Source organism: Capsicum annuum, chromosome 5 (assembly GCF_002878395.1).
Source record: "Capsicum annuum cultivar UCD-10X-F1 chromosome 5, UCD10Xv1.1, whole genome shotgun sequence".
In the NCBI taxonomy this organism is placed as follows: domain Eukaryota; kingdom Viridiplantae; phylum Streptophyta; class Magnoliopsida; order Solanales; family Solanaceae; genus Capsicum; species Capsicum annuum.
In genome coordinates, this window is record NC_061115.1 from 220966048 (window position 1) to 220987648 (window position 21601).

A 21601-nucleotide genomic window follows, 5' to 3' on the forward strand; every position below is an offset into this window, starting at 1 on the left:
AAACTATATATACGATCCCTCCGTTCTTAATCAACGATTTCATATTTAAGTTTTAGGTACGAAAAGAATTACGTTAGGAAGTACTTCTTCCTTAAATACGCTTTACGAGGTTCAAATCTGAATTACTCAGGACTCTAATATAAATACCGAATTATATCATTTATGATTATTCTCTTAAAAAAATAAAAACTATATATACGATCCCTCCATTCTTAATCAACGATTTCAAATTTAAGTTTTAGGTACGAAAGAATTATGTTAGGAAGTACTTCGTCCTTAAATGCACCTTACGCGGTTCAAATCTGAATTAGTCAAAACTCTAATATAAATACCGAATTATATTATTTATGATTATTCTCTTAAAAAAATAGAAAGATCCCTCCGTTCTTAATCAATGATTTTGGATTTAAGTTTTGGGTACGAAAGAGTTATGTAGGAAGTACTGCTTCCTTAAATACATCTCACATGGTTCAAATTTGGATTAGTTGGGACTCTAATACAAATACCGAATTATATCATTTATGATTATTCTTTTAAGAAATTATAATTCCCAAAATATATATAGCTTTATGGAGTAATATTCTTTTTTTGTGTAAGCCCACTAATTAAAGCAACAAATTAATAACTATTAAAACTTGCCATTTTAGATGATAGTTCAAATTAGAGAAACTTTGTTTCACTTTTAGGGACTTTGTTCACTTATTCCACAAATATTAAATGACGTACCCTTCTCACCAACCATGCAATTTGCATATGAATCAAACTCTCACGTATATTTTTGTACTTATTCACAATGTCCAAAAGGCAAATGCAGAGTTCGAGAAACGACCTGATTGGCCACAAGAGTCTATCATACGCAATCTCACCTTGCATTTCTGTCACAGATTGTTTCCAGGACTTGAACGTACCCGTGATCTCTCGATCATATAGCTATTTACAATGTCTCTTTATGGAGGAGCGGACCTAGGTTCAAGAATGTGGTGCTCCGACACCTGTTAAATTCGACGCAGAAAAGGTATATAATTATATAAAAAATGTATAAAAATTGACATAAGATGAAAAAAAAAAAAACAGCCATGAATCCAAGAACATAGCAAGGTGCTTTGATTTTCAGACGGAGCTTTTAAGCTTTGGGTGTTAATATGTGTGTTTGAACCTCCTGAGCACCCAGACCTCTAAATCCTGATTCAGCCACTGCATTTATATATAATCATTTGATATACATACACAACTTATTATTGAACCGACTAATTCAAATTCTCCGATATACATACAAAACTTATTATTGAACCGACTAATCCCAGATTCTCTGATGTGCAGACACAACTTATTATTGAACTGACTAATCTTGATTCTCTGATATGCACACACAACTTATTATTGAACCGACTAATGCAAATTCTCTGATATACATACACAACTTATTATTGAACCGACTAATTCAGATTCTCTGATGTGCATACACAACTTATTATTGAACCGATTAATTCAGATTCTCTGATATACATACACACCTTATTATTGAACCGATTAATCCAGATTCTCTGATATACATACACAACTTATTATTGAACCGACTAATCTCGATTCTCTGATATGTATACACAACTTATTATTGAACCGACTAATTTAGATTCTCTGATATATATACACAACTTGATTCGCATCGCACAAAGCTCGTTAACAGAGAAAGCTCTCCGTACCAAGATTTTTTTGTTTTTTTTTAAAAAACAAATAAAGGGTTGCTGACTTTTCTTTTTCTTTAAGAACCTTACTTGGTTGCCATATACTACAACTACCCTCTTTCATGTTTACCACGTGTCACCAACCGTAACCGTCGATTCCCCATGTGCAATCCAACGTTCAAGATTAATCTTCAACTAACGCATCGGCCTGCTAAGTCCAACACTCAATGACAATCTATTATTTCTCATTCTATTTAAACACCTCACATTTTTGGCTCAACAAACTCAGCAAATTCAGCTTAATTTATTATTCATAACCTTTGCAATTTCCTAATAATCCCAACAACCAACCTCCCCCCCCCCCCAAAAAAAAAAAAATTGATACTATATAGTTATATACATTTGGCACCTTTATATCCCAAATTGAGTACTTGTGATCATTTTCAAAAATGGAATATGCTAATGGAAATTGTAATGGTACTACTAGTACTCATGATGATGATCAAGTTTTTTGTATTAAGCCTCAACAACAACAACAACAACAAGAACACGAAGATCCATTGAATTGGAACATGTCAGCTGACGCGGTCAAGGGTAGTCACCTAGACGAGGTGAAGAGAATGGTGGATGAATTCAGGAGCCCGGTTGTTAGACTAGGAGGGGAGACATTAACAGTGGCTCAAGTGGCTGCCATAGCTGCTGCACGGTCAGGATCAGATGTGACCGTGCAGCTGTCAGAGGCAGCCCGAGCTGGAGTCAAAGCTAGTAGTGATTGGGTGATTGAAGGGATGAGAAATGGTACTGATAGTTATGGTGTTACTACTGGTTTTGGTGCAACATCACATAGAAGGACCAAACAAGGTGCAGCCCTACAAAAAGAATTAATAAGGTAAAAATACAAATTATTATTATTATTATTATTATTATTACTACAACATAATATATAGTAGTACAACAACAAAAAACTCAGCGTATTCCCACAAAGTGGGGTCTGAGGAGGGTAAAATGTACGCAGTTCATACCATTACCTTCGAAGAAATAGAGAGACTGTTTCCAATAGACTCCAGCAACATAATATATAGTAGTACTATATATTAATATGTCTCTCCCTTTTCTCTTTTCACCATTTTGGTGTGTATAACATATAGTCTAAAAAAGATTCTCTTCAATAAATTTTATTTTTACCTTATTTAATTATTGCCTTGAAGTAAATTTTAGTTATATATAGATAGATAGTCATAGTCCAATGATCTTTTTACAGTTTACATTAACATTTACTATAATTTAACATCTGATTGTATGTTAGTTATCGAGTTATTAAATTACTCATATTGTTTTTATCATAAAGTTGTCGGTGTATAAAATTTAAACTTTGTCTTATTTTTTGTCGAGGAGGTGAGGAAAGGAGACATTTTCATAAATAACTAAACAAAGTGAGAGAAAAATATGAGGGTAAAAGTCGAGAAAAAGAAACCAAACTTATATAGTAATTATTTTTTCATGAATTTTTCTTTCTAACAATTTTACGCTGGTAAATTGAATTATAGGGTTTGCTAATAGATTTTTTTTATTTGTTAGAAATAATTGTGCTTTTTCTTAGTTGAAGTAAATTTATTTGATGCAACAAACATAGAGTTATTAAAAACAAAAATAAAAGTGGGTGATTTATTTATTTATTTTAAAATAGTGGAGTTGTTATATAAAAAATAAAATGAAGTATATATTACATGGTAGGTGCGTCTTAAATATTTTTGAAAAGTAGTTTAAAAAATTTAAAAAAATATATGAAGGTGCTTTTTTTTTTTTTTTTTTTTTCATTTTTAATTTATTATTAGTAGTATATAATTAATATAATCAATTTTATTTTTGTCCCAAAAAATCAAAATTTTAATTAGCTTTTTTTTATTGAGAAATTTTGGAGGATGTGAACATGCCACGTGGTAGCTTGTAAGTCTTTATAACATTATGGTTCAATAGTTAGTTTTGCTTTTTTGGCTAATAAATGATAGTTGCATATTTAGGTAAAAGAAATAAAGGAGGCATTTTGTAGATCTATAAATTTGTTAGGTTAACCATTAAAGTGGACAAACTAATACCCAATTTAAGCTAATTAGTTTTCTAAATAGAATTTTATACGTCTAACTTAAGTTGATGATTTTGCTAAATAGAGTTTTATACGTTTACTTAAGCTAATAACTTTGCTAAAAATGAAACAATTTATAGGTCTAACTTAAGATAATGGTTTTGCTAAATATAATTTTATACGTCAATTTAACCTAATGATTTAGTTGAATGAAATTTTGTATGTCAACATTAGTTGATGGTTTTGCTACATGAAATATTGTACGTCAACTTAAGCTGATGATTTGGCTACATGACATTTTATATGTCAACTTAAAAGCTGATGATTTTGTTACATGGAATTTTGCACGTCTAACTTAAGCTGATGATTTTGTTGCATGGAATATTGTATGTCAACTTAAGTTGATGATTTGGCTACATGACATTTTGTATGTCACCTTAAGTTGATGATTTTGCGACACGTCAGCTTAAGCTGATGATTTGGTTTGACATGAATTCCAGGTTCTTGAATGCCGGAATCTTTGGCAATGGGGCAGAGTCTTGTCACACTCTGCCCCATTCGGCCACGAGGGCGGCCATGGTAGTGAGGATCAACACCCTACTTCAAGGTTACTCAGGCATAAGGTTTGACATCTTGGAAGCTATATCAAAACTGCTCAACAACAACATTACCCCATGTTTGCCCCTACGTGGCACGATCACAGCTTCCGGTGACTTGGTGCCACTGTCCTACATTGCCGGGCTCTTAACGGGACGGGCCAACTCGAAAGCCACCGGGCCTAACGGAGAAGTGTTGGATGCTGTCACCGCATTCCAACGGGCAGGCATTGACACTGGATTCTTTGAGCTGCAGCCTAAAGAAGGGCTAGCTTTAGTGAATGGTACTGCTGTTGGCTCTGGCTTGGCCTCTATGGTTCTTTTTGAGGCTAACATTCTTGCTATACTTTCTGAAGTTTTATCAGCAGTTTTTGCTGAAGTTATGCAAGGAAAGCCCGAATTTACGGACCATTTGACGCACAAATTGAAACATCATCCTGGCCAAATTGAAGCTGCAGCTATAATGGAACACATTTTGGATGGAAGTTCATACGTGAAAGAAGCCAAGAAAATCCATGAAATGGACCCTTTACAAAAGCCTAAACAAGATCGTTACGCGCTAAGGACATCGCCACAATGGTTAGGCCCTCAAATCGAGGTGATTCGATCATCAACTAAGATGATTGAAAGAGAGATCAACTCTGTTAATGACAATCCTTTGATTGATGTATCAAGAAACAAGGCATTACATGGTGGTAATTTCCAAGGGACACCAATAGGTGTGTCAATGGACAACACTAGGCTAGCACTTGCCTCAATTGGCAAACTCATGTTTGCACAATTCTCTGAACTTGTCAATGACTATTACAACAATGGGTTGCCTTCGAATCTCACCGGGGGAAGGAATCCTAGCTTGGATTATGGTTTCAAAGGTGCTGAAATCGCAATGGCCTCATATTGTTCTGAACTCCAATTCCTCGCGAATCCGGTTACTAACCATGTGCAAAGCGCTGAACAACACAATCAAGATGTCAACTCATTAGGCCTAATCTCATCAAGGAAGACAGAGGAGGCACTTGACATATTGAAACTCATGTCATCCACTTACCTAGTGGCACTATGTCAAGCAATTGACTTGAGGCATTTGGAAGAGAATCTCAAAGCCACAGTGAAAAGTGCAGTGAGTTTAGCAGCCAAGAAAGTGTTGATCACTGGCCAAAATGGTGAACTTCACCAATCAAGATTCTGTGAGAAAGACTTACTCACAGTGGTTGACAGAGAATATGTCTTTGCATATGCTGATGACCCTTGTAGTGCTACCTACCCTCTAATGCAAAAGTTGAGACAAGTCTTGGTGGATCATGCACTAAAGACTTCCAACACTGAAATCTTCCAAAAGATTAGTGCATTTGAGGAAGAACTGAAACTTGTTTTGCCAAAGGAGATTGAAAGTGTTAGATGTGCTTTGGAGAATGGAAAGGCACCAATTGGAAATAGAATTCAAGAATGTAGGTCCTATCCATTGTACAAGTTTGTGAGGGAAGAACTAGGGGCTAAGTATTTGACAGGTGAAAAAGTACTATCTCCTGGTGAGGAATTTGACAAAGTGTTCACAGCTATCAATGAAGGGAAGTTGATTGATCCATTGCTTAATTGCTTGAAGGAATGGAATGGTGCTCCTCTTCCACTTTGCTAAGAGAAAATAAGGGACTTATGTTGCTCGGACTCGTCAGAAATGTCAACGGGTGCCTGTTTGATCCTTTAAAACCGATGTATTTTTAGAGGATTTGAGACAGGTGTGAGCAACATAGGAAAAAGATATTGTCTCTATCTTCAAAATGTAGGTACATTACTTATATAAGTTAATTTTTCTAGTTTTGGGAAACTTCTTTTAATGGTTTGTATGAATATTTGTGAATCTTTAAACTTATTGATAATATTTTGTATCTTGTTCTTAAGCAACTGTATTTAAACTTTCATGACTTCCTTCAACAAAATGAAATATCTTTCATTGTCCCCGTACTTTTTTTGTCTAGGTAGCTATTGTTTTGTTCTTATTGATTTTTTCTCTTTGATTTATGGTCATTAGTTTGATTTTGTTGGCCTTCTTTCTTTTATTTGGATCCTAATTAATCAAAATTCATACTGGCTGAGTCACATTAGGAAGAAAACGCTCCCTATCACGATTTTTTCAATCTAAAATTTGAATTCGAAATCTTTAATTATCGATAGAGAAATACTATCCATCCCACCATAACCTAGCATTAATATATATATTTTTTGCTGTCCACATTCCCTTCATGATTGTTGATAACGACAAATAGATAAATATAATATTTTTAATCTTTGGAGTAGTTGTTAACATGAATGCATTTCAATGGTGACTAAGTCTTTGATTAGCCAACAAATCCCCTTCTAGAGTGTTGTCAAATTAGTGGTGGAGGAAGTTTGGTAGGTGAGAAGAGTGAGATAGTGATATATCTTCTAATTTTTTGGGCCTTAAATAAAATTGTAGACAAAAAGTAGGTAAGAATATAACATGAGAATAAAAATAACAAAAATGAACAAGAAAAATGGATCAAATTTTGATAATGGCAAGAATATTGAATATTAGTAATTTCAATTTTTTTCTTCCTCCTTTTATATGCCTTAATATATATGTCCATAATGCCCTAATAGCCTAAAATCATTAACTTTTTTTAAGAGCATGACACATGGCACTCACAATATACACATAATAAACAAAAGAGAGAGAAAATATTTAAAATTACAATTTCTACTCCTTATCTTCAATTTAATGGTCAAATGTGCAACGGATGAGGCTGCTCCTCCCTTAACTAGAGGTCTCGGATTCGACCCCTGGGTATGGAAAAATCCTTGGTAGGGAGCGCTTCCCCTCGAATGAGGCCCTACCCGGGATGAACCCCGATTAGTTGGATTCCAATGCGGTTACCGGACACAGGGTAGGAAACCAAAACCCCAAAAAAAAATAAAAAAATTAATGGTCAAATCATAGAAGAGAAACACACAAAGAAATACACATGATAAAGGATGTTTAAATGCCACAAAATATTGGTTGTTTAGGATATGTGGAAGGGAAATAGACAAGGAGATAATAATGGACTACCTTACCTAGATGTTTATAAATATATTGACAAACATTTGTACTCTTTATATCAAAACTTTTCTCATTTTTTCAAAGATTAAGAAATTAATCAATTGTAATGGCAAAAATTAATTTGTTAGTAATTTTCATGTTAGTTGTGTTGATGCAAAATGCAAATGTAGTAATAGCAAGTTTCTCAGATAGGGCTAAACAATGCATGCCAATATGTCAAGCAGTTCCAGGTTCTACCGTTTCAGGTTGTGAGAAGGCTTGTAATGATTTTGCAAAAAGAACTTATGATGTTTATTTTTAGTTGATAAACTTTTTCTAGTGTGTATGTAGACCTTAGTCCTACCTTATGAGGTAGAGAGACTGTTTACGATAACTGATGTATGTTCTAATTAATGGAATTGTAATTTTTTGATATTTTTCTCATTCTCCAGATTACAATAGTCACAAGAATGATCTAGTGATTTTGTTCACTGATTTTGTTCACTGCATTTACAATACCATAGATTTGCAAGAAATTCTTTCAGTCTCAGCACGTCAAAATTTTCATCTCATACCTAGAAAATGTTATCTACATTACCATAAGATAAGCACATATAGTTCAAATTGGGGTCATTTTGCAAGTCTATTGGAAGAAACCGCGAACTGCTCGTTTTTTCCGACTTTTGGTGGGTGTTGTTAGCCCATGGTTGGAGGGTGGGCCCAGACCCGATTTGGGATAAAATTGATCGGAGCCCCCCTGGCGGGCTGTAAAGTGGATTTGGGTGGTCCAACGGGCCCGTTGGACCATTTTGCAAGTCAAGCGGACGAAAGGTGCGAACAACCCATTTTTTCGACTTTCGATGGGTGTTAGCCCATGGTTGGGAGTGGGCCAAGGCCTGGACCCGATTTGAGGCGAAAATCGACCGACAGTCCCCCGGCAGGTAGTGGAGTGGATGTTAGAGTAATACTAGGTAAAAGAAATAATCTTAATAATACAAGAATCTTAAGTAAGAAGAACTTGAAGCCAAAGCATAGATGCCTAGTAAAACAAGTAACACCACTGTAAATTTTTTTTTCAGCTAATTAGTCTATGTTGCTTGAACTCTTGAACAATGCCGACGGGTGCATGTGCATTTTTGAAGGATCAGATACAGGTGCGATAACATTTTTGGAGAGCCTGGGCAAAATAACTGATAACTGATAATTTTAAAGTAAGCAAATCATTTTACAGCATAATCATGTCACTCATTTGGCACCTCCTATTTGTTTTAATGTTTTCATGCCCATCTCATCATCCACCACAATTAAAGCTGTTAAGGGGCCACAACTAGAGGGGTTGACTTGAAGCTGTTAAGGGGCCACAACTAAAGGGGTTGACTTAAAGCTATTAACCGCCAGGTCAGATCGGTCCGGTTTGGAAAAAAATAAACTCAGCCGGTCTGAGGTAGAGGTAAGGTCTGTGTACACTCTACCTCTCTCCAGATCCCACTTTGCGCTACTACACTATGTTGGTGTTGTTGTCGTTGGACGGTTCGGGGTCAGGTTTGGGGGAACCGGTTCCAATGGGGCTGGGTTACTCTGGGTCTATGTAGGCCTGTGCTCGGCCTGGTTCTACTGGTCAGATTTTTATGATCAGACTTCACCACGTTTACCGATCTTGATCCACTGGTACCCCAAATGGACCCATGCGGGTCCTATTTACCCGGTTCGATCTGGTTAATTTCCGGGTCGGCCCGCCTATTAGACACCCTTAGGCTGAATCAGTTGGTGGGAGACCCAGACCATCACTAATACATAATTTGGGAGTCCAGTCCACAAGCAGCCATTGACCCTGTTGAGAAATAACCTTTGCACAAGAGACTAGTTAATCCACTCCAACAGAATGATGAATACAAGGGTGAAAGTCTAAGTCTACAACTTTTGATGAGTAAAAAGGGTGAAAGTCACCAACTTTTTACTTTACATAATTTACTCAAATGTTTTGACAAAAAATTCACACACCAGAAATTACATTAAAATACTAAAAAGTCAAAATTTTCAGAGCCCAAACCCAAGCAGCCAAATATTTATAAAATATCTGTTACCTTAGGATATTTTTCAAGAAAATGTATAAAATTCAACTAATAAAGAGCTGAAGAAAAAAAACAAGCCAATCAGTCTTTATTGAGTTCTCATGTGACTTCTGTCTCACTCCAATCCAAGAAAGTGACAACACTAACAGAAAAATACTAAAAACTTACCAACAGAATAAGCCATTTTTTCCAAACAAGACCAAAGACTCGATCTTTCACACGCACAAAAAAAAGCATAACTTTACCAAGTTACAACTATGATCAAATAGCTCATGTCATCACCAACCGCCTTCATATGACAAAATTCTAACAGCAACATCAACAATTACGTCTCAATCTCAAACTAGTCGAGATCACAAATTCAATTTCGAATTGAAAACATATAAACGAAATACATACATAGATAGATAGTTACCTTTCCATTTCCTTCATGTGTGGATCCAGGAAGAAGTTGAGCAATCAAGTTATAGAATCAACCCATAAACCAAGAAAATCTTCTTCATCCTCCAAGAATTCAAGCTCACCGATGAAAAAGTTATCGTCTTTAAACGACCATCATCATCAATCATCGCCGTCGAGAAGCCATAATTTGATCTCCCCGAATGGATCAACAGAAAGTTTCATACTGAAAAACTTACAAAACTCGCAATCATGGGCATCATCATCAAAGTCAAGTCATCATTCATTATCAAGCCTGAAAGGTGTATTATTCCCTGAACAACCACATATATACAATTTCAATGAAATTCGTTCCGCTACTCAAAACTTCCTAAAAAATCCACTTTCGTCTTCATCAAAATCAACATCCTGGCGTTGTGATCTTCGCGGTCAAGATGTCGTTGTTATACAACGAAAATTCAGACGATATATGGATACTGATGAGCTTGTTGATCAAGTAGCTATGATATGCAGAAGCCATCATTCTAGCTTAATTCCACTTAAAGGAGCTTCAGTTTCTGGGAATTATATATATTTAGTGTATGAATATACACAAGGTGTTAATTTATCTGAAGCTTTGAGGAATCGGAGAAACCCTAATTTCACAGTTCTATCGAATTGGTTATCGAGGATTCAAATTGCTTCGGATGTTGCTCATGGATTGGATTATATTCATCATTCTACTGGATTAGGGTTAGGGTTTGTACATAATCATATAAAAAGTAGTAGCATTATTGTTACTGAACCTTCGTTGAATGCGAAGATTTGTCATTTCGGTACGGCGGAGCTTTGCGGCGAGACGAGGATCCAGATTCAGGATCCGAATAGTGAAAACGGGTCGAAAAAGTCGGAGATTCAGGATCTGAGTAGTGAAAACGGGTTGAAAAAGTTGCCGGAGCTGAAGAGAAGCGGAAGTAAAGGAGTGAAATTGGAAGGAACGAGAGGGTATATGGCGCCGGAATTTCAGTGGACGGGAACAGCGACGGTGAAGAGTGACGTGTACGCCTTCGGCGTGGTGGTATTGGAGTTAATCTCCGGTAAAGAGGCGATGAAATACGAATTCGATGAACAAACTGGCGGTTATATTAGGGTTTCGGTGATTGAGACGGCGGCGAAGGCGACGGCGGAAGGCGTCGGCGGCGGAGGGTTAAGGGGCTGGGTGGATAAGCGGTTGAAGGATTCGTACCCGGTGGAAGTGGCGGAGAAATTGATTCGGGTCGGGTTAGAATGTGTGGAGACTAACCCGAATAATAGACCGGATATGGGTCGGGTTGCGGGTCGGGTTTCGCAATTGTATTTAGAATCGAAAGTCTGGGCTGACAAGTTTGCTCCACTCACTGATTTTACTGTTTCTTTGGCACCTCGATAGTAATTTTTTTGTTTTTTTGATATCTTTATTTTTTATTTCATTTTTTTAATAAGAGGAATTTTGGAATATTGAATACATTAAACATACTTTAAATTGTAAATGAAACAAGATTACTTTTAGAAAAATGGTAGTGCAACGAGTACTTTTAATCTTGTTTTGATTACACTTGTTTTGAATCGAAGATCGAAGTGTTGTTGTTACGAGTACTTTTAATCTTATTTTGATTACACTTGTTTTGAGTCGAAGATCGAAGTGTTGTTTGGTAGGGTAATGAGTAGTAATAGAAGTTGATAGATAACTAGTGTGCACTAGAGCTTTCGCCATGCGTGTTTGTAGAAAAGCCGAACCACAAACGTCTCTTGGTAAGAGGCATATATTAGAACTCATTTCACTATATAGACAATTTAGAGGTTCATTTCAAGCAACAATTTCATGAATGAAGGCATCTTCATGGCCTCAACACTATAAGGTTAAGAAAAAAGAATAATTCAAATAGTACATAAATAACAAAACAAATGTGATTTTCTCATTACATTAAATTCATTGGCTTGTGAGATTCATACTCCGAACTTTCAGTGTTGTTGGTCTGTCTAAAGGCTGAATTATACCCATACATATCCGAAACCATATGTCCACCACCCTCTCTACCTTGAAAACTCTCCGTTGGTGGAACCACCCAAGGGCCTGCATTCGAGATGTTAGAGCTACACGCTTCTTGGTTGACGGTTTGTGAATTATTATTATTCTGTGGTGAGTTTCCGGTTGGCCTCTTGGTGGAAGAGTTTGTTGTTGTCACAGATATTGAAGCTGTCTGTTGCTGCTGATTCTTCATTGGCGACTTGGGTCGAAGAGACTCTATTTCTGGTGTTGTAACAACAAGATGTGGGGCGCCTGGTGGTGGATTCCTTCCTCCTCCACCCTGCCAGACTTTACCATCCCTATCGGAAAAACTCCGCACATAGGCCTGAAGTTTTGCAAAGGCTTCTGTCAGCATTATAAGGCACAAAAAAGCGACGAGGGTAGCATAATGCATGCAGAAAGTAAGCTTTTGATCTTCGACTAAGCGTGGGAATGAGATTACAATTACCATATTTCTTTCCCAACAAAGACAGTACTGAAGTAATACAATTGAGAGAGAACACAATGGACAAAGAACAGAACAGAATTACTAAGCATGTTCACTGCATGCCGAGACGTAAAGCAAGATATTTCTGTCTTCTTCTCCCACTTTTTTTTTTTGACATATAACTAAGCATGTCTTGGTGTCCATTCACATTAATATGTAATCATAGTATTGCTCCTGTAGTTTCTTGTCCTTCGATTTTTGTTGCAATCGGTTGATTCCTTGTACCTCGATTATCGCGTTGCTTTGTTGCAGTTTTTGTTCTGATACTATGTGTCGTTTTGTTATTAGCTGTTGTTTCTTGAAACTCTGTTAATTCTTCTAATGTACTGCTTTGGACTAGTTTTTTCTCGAGCTGAGGGTCTATTAGAAACAGCCTCTCTATAAGGTCTGCGTACACTCTACCCTCCCCAGACCTCACTTGGGGGGATTACACTATGTTGTATAACTAAGCTTGTCCAATGCACATGTATCGTCCTATCCATGACTACACGGTAATAAAATCAACAAACTAAAGTAACGTTAGCTAAGCTTTTACCTCTGCACTGAAGTTTGAAGAAGATAATCCTTTACCAACAGTCAACCAGCCAGATCGAATATTATGATCTTCACCAAAGAGCTCAAGCCTTCTCCGGCCAAGTGCAAAATGCTCAATTATACGGTACATATCTTCAGGCTTTGCAGTTGATCCTGCATAAGGTGACCAACAGCAATGCACAATGAGCTCAACAACTATATGTATTCAGTACAGAGAGACAATGCAGCATATTATGTTAAAATATCATTCATTGCAGATCAGATTCAGAAATTAGCAGAGAGAATACAGGATGATACAAGACTACGTGCAATGGTCGAGCCATGATTTTTACTAAGGGGAGTCAAAATATAAAGAAATAGCCACTTACAGAATTCGAAGAGATTCGAGATGTAGAATATATGCATAAAAAAAATTTACCTATCTAAACAGAATGATTTCCAGGGAAGGGGTTGCCAAGGTATCTCAAACACTCATTACGTGCATTTCATGCACCAAAAGGATAATTGGTACAACTTCTAAATTTTCTCCAGAAGACAGCAATAGCTGTTGCATAACTAGGGAATAGCAGTCCTATCAAGGACTACCATAACTAGGAACTATGGGAGAAAAAAACTGAAGGTTTTGTTCAAAACCTGTTCATACAGAATTCTGGTAAAACACCAGGTTTCAACAGTAAAGCATATCCAACACCACAACCAGCCCGAAACTAACTACACAGAAAACCAAAAAGAAAAATGTGAACAGAGCATTTCATAAGACAGAATCTCCGCTTCACCTGTCTTCCAGCCTTCACCAACCCCACACAATGTAGATTGTCTTCTTGTTTTATGAGTAAACTAAATGAGAAGAAAACACTTTAAGGAAAAGCAAAAGAGCATCATTTAAAGGTAGGGAGGATCCATCAACAAACACTTCCATTTTTTTTTATTTCACAACATTATTATCGCTACAAACAATTATATGTGTGTGTGCCACGAGATAAATCCATCTTTTTGAATTTGTGCTGTTAGGTCAGCCTCAGTAGTTTCTATCAAGTATCATACTCACATAGGAAACAAACAATTGGAAAGTGGATGACAGATGCAACATGCTGTCAGTTTCTGCAACCCTAAATGTCACGATTAACATTTCTAATCTGCATATAGAAAACATGAAATCCATAGACAGCATTGTCTGGAATGAGAAAGAATCTACCATAAGGAGGTTCCTCAGCAATAATCACATCTGTGTCAATATTTGCATGAATTATATGGCCATCGGTACTACGACGAACAGTTCCTTTTATGCCCAAAAGGCAGTGCTCCTATGTCATGACAGGGGACAAGCAGAACGTAAGTCATATATGATGGAAATTACACAGATGGGAAAAATGAGAGGACAGAATGTTATGCACCTTTGAACGCTGAAATAAAGTATGGGAATCATGTCGTAATCCTGGAGTTGCATTGGTTTTGTTTGTTTTTACCCAACATATGTCCTCACATCTGCGAAATCCCCACTGCACAATGCAGAGAACAGTGTTAATAAATAATCACAATGACCTATTCGAACACTGCAATCAACAGATACTTCTGTTTGTGATTGTGCTTAATCGTGTGTGAAAGACAAGGGGCATAAGCATAAGGAAGATATCAAAAGCATCAATCAACAGATTCATGACCAAAGAGTATTCATCAAATTGTTTAGACTACATACCTTCTTCAGACATTGGCGCCCTTGCTCAAGCCCCACACCATCACCAACCCAAAGGAAAACAAATGATGGAGTGTCAGCAATTGCCTGAGAATAAAAGTTCACCATATTTAAGTTTGAAAAGGCGGAGCTGATAGGGCAAAGTGAAAGACCAAAGAATATGAATCCATCTAAATTCTAAACAGTAGACTCCCTCCATTCCTAAATAAGTGGTGTTTTGATCTTGGGCAGACCCCTTAAGAAACTACTCATTCCTAGAAAATAAAGTGTTTTACTTGACGTTAATAAATACCTTGAAAAAGATGTAATTCTTTAGTGGTTTTTTGGTTATGTAAAACCTCTTTATTTAAGGAAGAGCAAAGTTGGAAGAACATTTTGACTCAACTGAAACTTTTTTCCCTTTTTTAAGCTAATAGTTGAAGACTGGTAATTCTGCATCCACTTTCCAGCCAGCTGGGAAATAATTATGCCTTTCTGAAAAGGTGAACTTACGCAATACCTGAGCCAAGAGAAGATCACTCATTTTCTCAATTATCTAAAACACCACTTATTTAGGAACAAAATAAAAAGGCTAAAACACCACTTGTTTAGGAAAGGAGGGAATATATATATAAATGTGTAACTGTATAAGCCAAAATTAAAGTAGCTAATAACAAAGAACAGATTTTGCACCTAAGGTTCTCCGCATCCTACTCTAAAGCTACAGTAAAAGTATAAAGTAAAAATCCGGGTTGACGTGCAAAAATCATACCTCAATTTTGAGATTCATTATATCCTCAAATGTCCAGTACTCCATATGGTCGGTGACACCAGGAGCTCGATGAACATATTCCTCCCATGGGGGGTCTATTAGAATGACATCAAATTTAGTCCCAAAAAACTCAGGGGACAGCTCGTGCTCATGCAGGTTGCATTTGAAATACATGGGAGGTGAAGAAGCTTTGACAACAATCTCATCCTTCCTTTGAATAAGTTCTCGAAGTTTCGGATAGTCCTCAACAACACTGGTAAGCTCTAGTTCCCTGATGAAATTTTGAGGCCTCGTGCCAGTGTCTACAAAATTTTGGGAGTAATCATTCTGCTCACCCCTAGAAGGGGCTTTGCCAGGTGGGGCATTAGTTCGAGGAGGCACCCAACCAGCATTAGCTTTATCTTTAATCTGTCCACGACCTCCTGGTGTTGGAGCACTAAAATTTGGACCAGACATATTAGGTGGTGCTCCTCTTCCAGATCCTGATTGATTAAAATACATCGGATTCCCCAAATTAGGGGGAAACCCAGGCCCAGTAAGAACAGGTGGAAGTCCAGGTGGAACACCTAGCATATTCATCTCAAGACCTCGAGCTCCAGGCCAAACAACGGGAGGTGAAAAGGGAGGAATGAAAACACCAGGGGGCATGGGAGGACCTGGAGCAGGCGACATGTTAGGTCCTAAAGATTGCACAGATCCAGGTGATGGCATTCCAAGTGGTCCAAAGGGTGATCCCATTATTGGCATTGGAGGTCCAAACTGGTGGCCATCTCTTCCAGTGGGCCTCCCTCTTCCTCCTCTTCCAACCCTACTTCCTTTAGAACCCATTGGAACAGATCTATTGAAGGAAGATGGTTCCTGGTTTCCATATGGAGGTTCTGAACCACTATTGGAAGTTTGGCCCATGGGAGCTCGAACAGATGCATCTCCTTTCTGGGCCCTTGATTCAGTCTCGTCCCTATATGGACCATCACCTGATGTATCCTTTATATCTTGACCAGATTGGCCTGACCAGCTCATGTTTCTTCCCCTGTCATCCCTAGGAAAGGCATTATTCTCGTCATTTGGAAGCAATCTTGCATCAGAATTCTGATTAAATTCAGCTGTTCTTGCTACGGCGGATATGACCTTCTCCTTATCATAGTCAAATGGCCTGGTTTGGATCTCTATGACATCATAATTCTCATTTGAGATTCCATATTTTGATGAAGTTTTCAAGGCTTCTGTCCTATTTCCATCTTTCCTACCACCAGAACGAGGCCTTTCATTGTCAATCCAACCACGTCTGGGCATTTCCCACTCTCTGCCATGTTCATAAGGTGTATCACTTTCTTTCATTTCCTTGTCAACAAAGTTCCCTTGCCTTCTTTTCCACCCATCTCTGGAACCATCCCGAACTCTGTTTCTATCGCTCCTTCCATCATCCCTTCCTTTTGATCTATCATCTCTCGCACCATCTTTTTCTTGTTCTTTTCTCCTGAAAGTATCTCTTTTCTCATACTCCATCTCAACGCTTTCTAAGTCATAATGGCGTCTTCCACCCCTCTCAGGTGTCCTGGACCTATCTGAGGAGTCCATCTCTCTCCTATTTCTTTCTCGCACCCATGAGCCGCTGTCATCACCTGCAAAGCCAGACCTTTCACGACTTTCCACTATGTCATGACTTGTGGCACCTTTTATCTGTCTATGCTCCTCAAATCTCTCCATGCTTAATTTATCGTCCCGTATCGAAAAGGTTCCTCCTCTGTCTTCCTCTACAGCATTGGATCTGCCCTTCTTACTCCTATCAAAGTCAATTTTTCTCTCGTCACTTTCTGGGTATTTACCATTCTTATCTCTATTTGACTCCCTAAGGCTATCCAACAACACATGACCCTTTTCTGTGCTACTTTCCTTTTTATCCAACTGTCTAGAATCCCTTTCCAGTGCATTTTCAGAGTCCTCACCATGCAGCTTTTCATTTCTACCTTTATTTCTTGTCTGGGAACCATCACCATCAGAAAACCTTGAAGATTTCCTTCTGACTCCCTCATTAGCTAGGATTTGTCCTCTATCCCCTGTTTTGTCTCCATTATCATACTTGCCCACAAGTTCTCCGTCCCGATACCAATTGCTCAAGGTCTCCAATGTATTCTCCCCCTGCTTCTTCTTCGTCAATTTGGACCGCAAGTCGTTTTCAGCCTCATAGTCATCCTCATCAATATCAGCTTTGCTTGATCCGCCTGATCTTTTCCGACTCTCATTTCTGTCCACTGTGTTTCTCCTTCTTCCATTACTATCTAAACCTTCACCCTCTTCATTGTTGCCAGATCTCGACTTATTTGACCTGTATTTTCTCTTATCATCCCCTTCCCAGTCGTCAAACTTTAAGTCTGGGTCACCCTGTTTCAGATAACTCCTTCGTCTTTCAGAGGAAGTCATCAAGAGAGAAAAACCTCACTAGATTATTCTCAGCACTTCACTGAACGATACAATACCAGATAGCATCCTGAGAGATGAAGAGAAATGGAGAAAACGATTAATGAGAAGACCTTTTAGTAAATCTAAATTCAAGAAACAATTCCTGATATGAGACACAGAAAACCTTCGAAAGCATAAGAGGCAATAAGGTATCATTGGAGAGAAAAATACGGAGAACAAACTATGCAGGTTAAACAGGAGTGTCATTCCAATAGTTTCAACTCAATGATGCTACTTACTATTTTTTAACCTACCACATCTTCCTCTGAGTGGAATCGGCAATGTGTATCACATGTTGAAGCGCCACATTTCACAAATGAACAGAGCATAGAAAAATGATAGATAACCGCCACCTTATTTCATTTAGGTCACACAGATGCCTTCAATAAACATAAGCCAACCAAAAATTATTAGCCTGGAAAAGAAATGCTTTTAAAAAAGTACTTCTAGAGTGTAGCAGTTTGTGTTTAACTAATCAATTTGCAAAAACACTTTATCCTTAGAGCAGTAATTTGCTGGACAAAGAACTTCTTTTTCGGCTTTTGAAAAACAGCTTCTGCTACTTCTCAAAACCACTTACTCCCTTTGTTTCAATTTGTTTGTCTTACTTTCCTTTTTAGTCAGTTTCAGAAAGTATCCCTATTTCCTTTTCAGGCATCTCCTTAGTTTCAACTTTCCAAATGGCATGTTTAAAACCACAAAATTAAAGTACATTTTGGTAAGTACTACATATCTTTAGTTTAAGACTAACAAGATTCAAAAGTTTTTCTACTTTCTTAAACTACATGCCAAGTCAAAACCAGACAAACAAATTGAAATGGAGAGAGTAATTTCTTTTCCTTGAGCAAATACGTCAACTCTCTAAGCTCCGGCGTGGCCATAGATTTTGAAGTTGTGACTTAACTATTGAAAATTTGAGTTTGTAAAATTGTTGCTTTTGAAATTTGAAGTTGTATTTGGACATGCATTTTACTTGAAAAGACAATTAAGTATCGTAAATAGATGTCCCAAAACTCCAAAAACCAGTCAGAGCCTATTTTTGGGAACTTGAAAGTTTTTGAAGTATTGTATTATCAAAATCTATTCAAATTTCATGGCCCTTTAAAATTTAATCCAAAATTTATGGCCAAACGCAACTAAGATGATCACTGTTTTGTCTTGAAAAAAAAAACATTTTTGGCTTCCCAGAAGCTTGATCAATCAAGCTACTAACAATCATTAACTGATAACAGTTCAATCAAGTAGTTCCAAAACCAAACACCACAAACTAAAGTTCATATCTTTCCAAAACTCACGTACTCCCTCTGTTAAGTTTTACTTGTCATGTTTCAATTTGACTAATCTACGAATTAAAATTGAGCTAAATTAATTCAATATTACAAACTTAAAATTTAACTACTCGAAAACTATACGAAAAATACTATACTTTACACTCCTCATATTCATATAATGAAAAAAATTATATGTTAACATGTTCATAGAAAAAAAAAAAAGGAAATGTGACAAGTAAAAGTAAAGAAAGTAGCTCAAGTTCATACTGTTCACTTTTACTTGTCATGTTTCAATTTGACTGATCTTCGCATCTAAATTGAGCTAGACTAATTCAATATTATATGCTTAAAATTTAGATACTTGAAAACTATACAAAAAATACTTTACCTTACACTCCTCCTATAAATATGATTAAAGAAAATAGATCTTTAACATGTCTGATCAAATTTTATTCAGCTTAACTCTCGAAAAATGACACCTGACAAGTAAAAGTAAAGTAAGTATCTCAAGTCTACATTGTTCACTTTATACTCATCAAGTTTCAAATTGACTAATCTTCCAATCTATATTGAACTATATTAATTCAATACAATAAACATAAAATTTAGATACTCAAAAACTACACCAAAAAAATACTATACGTTACACTCCTCATATTAATATAATGAAGAAAAAAGGTATTTTTAACATGTTCGATCAAAGTTCATAATATTTAACTCTCGAAAAACGAATGTGACAAGTTCATATTGTTCACCTTTACTCGTCAGGTTTCAATTTAACTAATCTTCGAATATAAATTGAGCTAAAACAATTCAATATTTTCCAAAAACTACACGAAAAATAATATATGTTACACTGCTCTTTAATAAAATAATGAACAAATAGATCTTGTAACATGTTTGATCAAAGTTCATACAGTTTGACTCTCGAAAAACCAAACATGAAAAGTAAAAGTAGAGTAAGTATCTCAAGTCCATATTGTTCATAGTTACTCGTCATGTTTCAATTTGACTAATCTTCAAATCCAAATTGAGCTAAGTTGATTCAAAATTTTCCGAAAACTATACGAAAAACTGTATACCTTACACTCCTCCTCATATGATAAAAAAAACAGATCTTTTAAAATGTTTGATAAAAGTTCATACAGTTTAACTCTAGACAAATGAAACCGAACAAGTAAAAGTAAAGTAAGTATCTCATGTTCACTTTTACTCGTCATATTTCAATTTAACTAATCTTTGAATCTAAATTGAGCTAAAATAATTCAATATTTTTCGAAACTATACCAAAAATACTATATGTTACACTCCTTCTCATATTAATATGAACAAAAAAAATACATCTTTTAACATGTTTGATCAAAGTTCACACAGTTTGAATCTCGAAAAATGAAACGTGACTAAATAAAAGTAAAGTATGTATACAAGTTCATATTGTTCACCTTTACTCGTCAGGTTTCAATTTAACTAATCTTTGAATCTAAATTGAGCTAAAATAATTCAATATTTTTCGAAAACTATACAAAAAATACTATATGTTGCACCCCTTCTCATAATAATATAATGAAAAAATACATATTTTTAACATGTTCGATCAAAGTTTACACAGTTTGACTCTCGAAAAATGAAAGGTGACTAAGTAAAAGTAAAGTATGTATACAAGTTCATATTGCTCACCTTTACTCGTCAGGTTTCAATTTAACTCATCTTCGAATCTAAAACTGAGCTAAAATAATTCAATATTTTTCGAAAACTATACGAAAAATACTATATGTTACACTCCTCTTTAATAAAATAATGAAAAAATAGATCTTTTAACAAGTTCGATCAAAGTTCATACAGCTTTTAACTCTCGAAAAGCGAAACTTTGACAAGTAAAAATGAAGTGAAGTAGAGAGGCACCTTTCGATTCCGGCGGATGCGGCGGCGATGGCCTCCGGTGATCAATTCACGGCGGCGGAGTAGAAATTATGGGAGATATGTAAAGGGAAAGAGAAGATAAAAAAGGAAATCGGGTTGAGTTAGTGTTAGGATCCGAAACTGAAAACTTCCCTCTTTCCTTTTTCTCTCTCTTTTTTTATTTTAGATATTCTTGAGCCGAGGTTATTAATGAAAACAGTCGCTCTACCTTCACGAATAATGATAAGATATTGTATACTTTATGACTTCACTTGTGAGCGCATAATAATTGGAGTTAAATTAGAATTATATTTCCTCTATCTCAAATTTTTTAATTTAATATCTCATTTTACTTATCTTTTTTTATTAATCAAGACAAAATAAATTTGTTTTTCATGTTTTATCCTTTGATTTAATTACTTTTTCTTTAAATTATGTTATTAATTATTTTTTTAATTAATATACCATCTCAATTTAAAAGGAGTAATTTAAAACGGAGGGAGTAATTACTTCAGAGATATTTTTAAAGATTTTTGTCGATCACGATGGGGCATAAATTCCCTCTTTTTAACTTCTTTTTTTAGTTT

At 36.3% G+C, this 21601-nt stretch overlaps 3 protein-coding genes across 7 annotated transcripts; 2 read left to right on the forward strand and 1 right to left on the reverse strand.

Annotated features, from left to right (window-relative positions):
* Positions 1-1930: 1930 nt before the first annotated feature.
* Positions 1931-6262, forward strand: LOC107871487 (phenylalanine ammonia-lyase 1). Its single transcript, XM_016718439.2, has 2 exons — positions 1931-2574; positions 4269-6262. Exons 1-2 carry the CDS (start codon positions 2135-2137, stop codon positions 5998-6000), a joined length of 2172 nt encoding a protein of 723 aa, XP_016573925.1. The 5' UTR covers positions 1931-2134; the 3' UTR covers positions 6001-6262.
* A 3147-nt stretch (positions 6263-9409) lies between these two features.
* LOC107871489 (lysM domain receptor-like kinase 3) lies at positions 9410-11405 on the forward strand. The gene has a single exon (XM_016718442.2). It carries the CDS (start codon positions 9904-9906, stop codon positions 11278-11280), a length of 1377 nt encoding a protein of 458 aa, XP_016573928.2. The 5' UTR covers positions 9410-9903; the 3' UTR covers positions 11281-11405.
* A 232-nt stretch (positions 11406-11637) lies between these two features.
* Positions 11638-21306, reverse strand: LOC107871488 (N6-adenosine-methyltransferase non-catalytic subunit MTB). Of its 5 annotated transcripts, none has more exons than XM_047412889.1 (9): positions 21018-21242; positions 19504-19594; positions 18099-18224; positions 15385-17872; positions 14637-14720; positions 14335-14439; positions 14136-14244; positions 12942-13093; positions 11638-12244 (listed from the first exon to the last, which is right to left on the reverse strand). In XM_047412889.1, the coding sequence occupies exons 4-9, from the start codon at positions 17803-17805 to the stop codon at positions 11810-11812; spliced, it is 3306 nt and encodes a 1101-aa protein (XP_047268845.1). In that variant the 5' UTR covers positions 17806-17872; positions 18099-18224; positions 19504-19594; positions 21018-21242; the 3' UTR covers positions 11638-11809. The 5 variants fall into 5 exon arrangements, with proteins under 5 accessions (XP_047268845.1, XP_016573927.1, XP_016573926.1 ...); XM_016718441.2 differs by having other exon boundaries at positions 18084-18224; XM_016718440.2 differs by lacking the exon at positions 19504-19594 and having other exon boundaries at positions 21018-21306.
* Between the last annotated feature and the right edge of the window lie 295 nt (positions 21307-21601).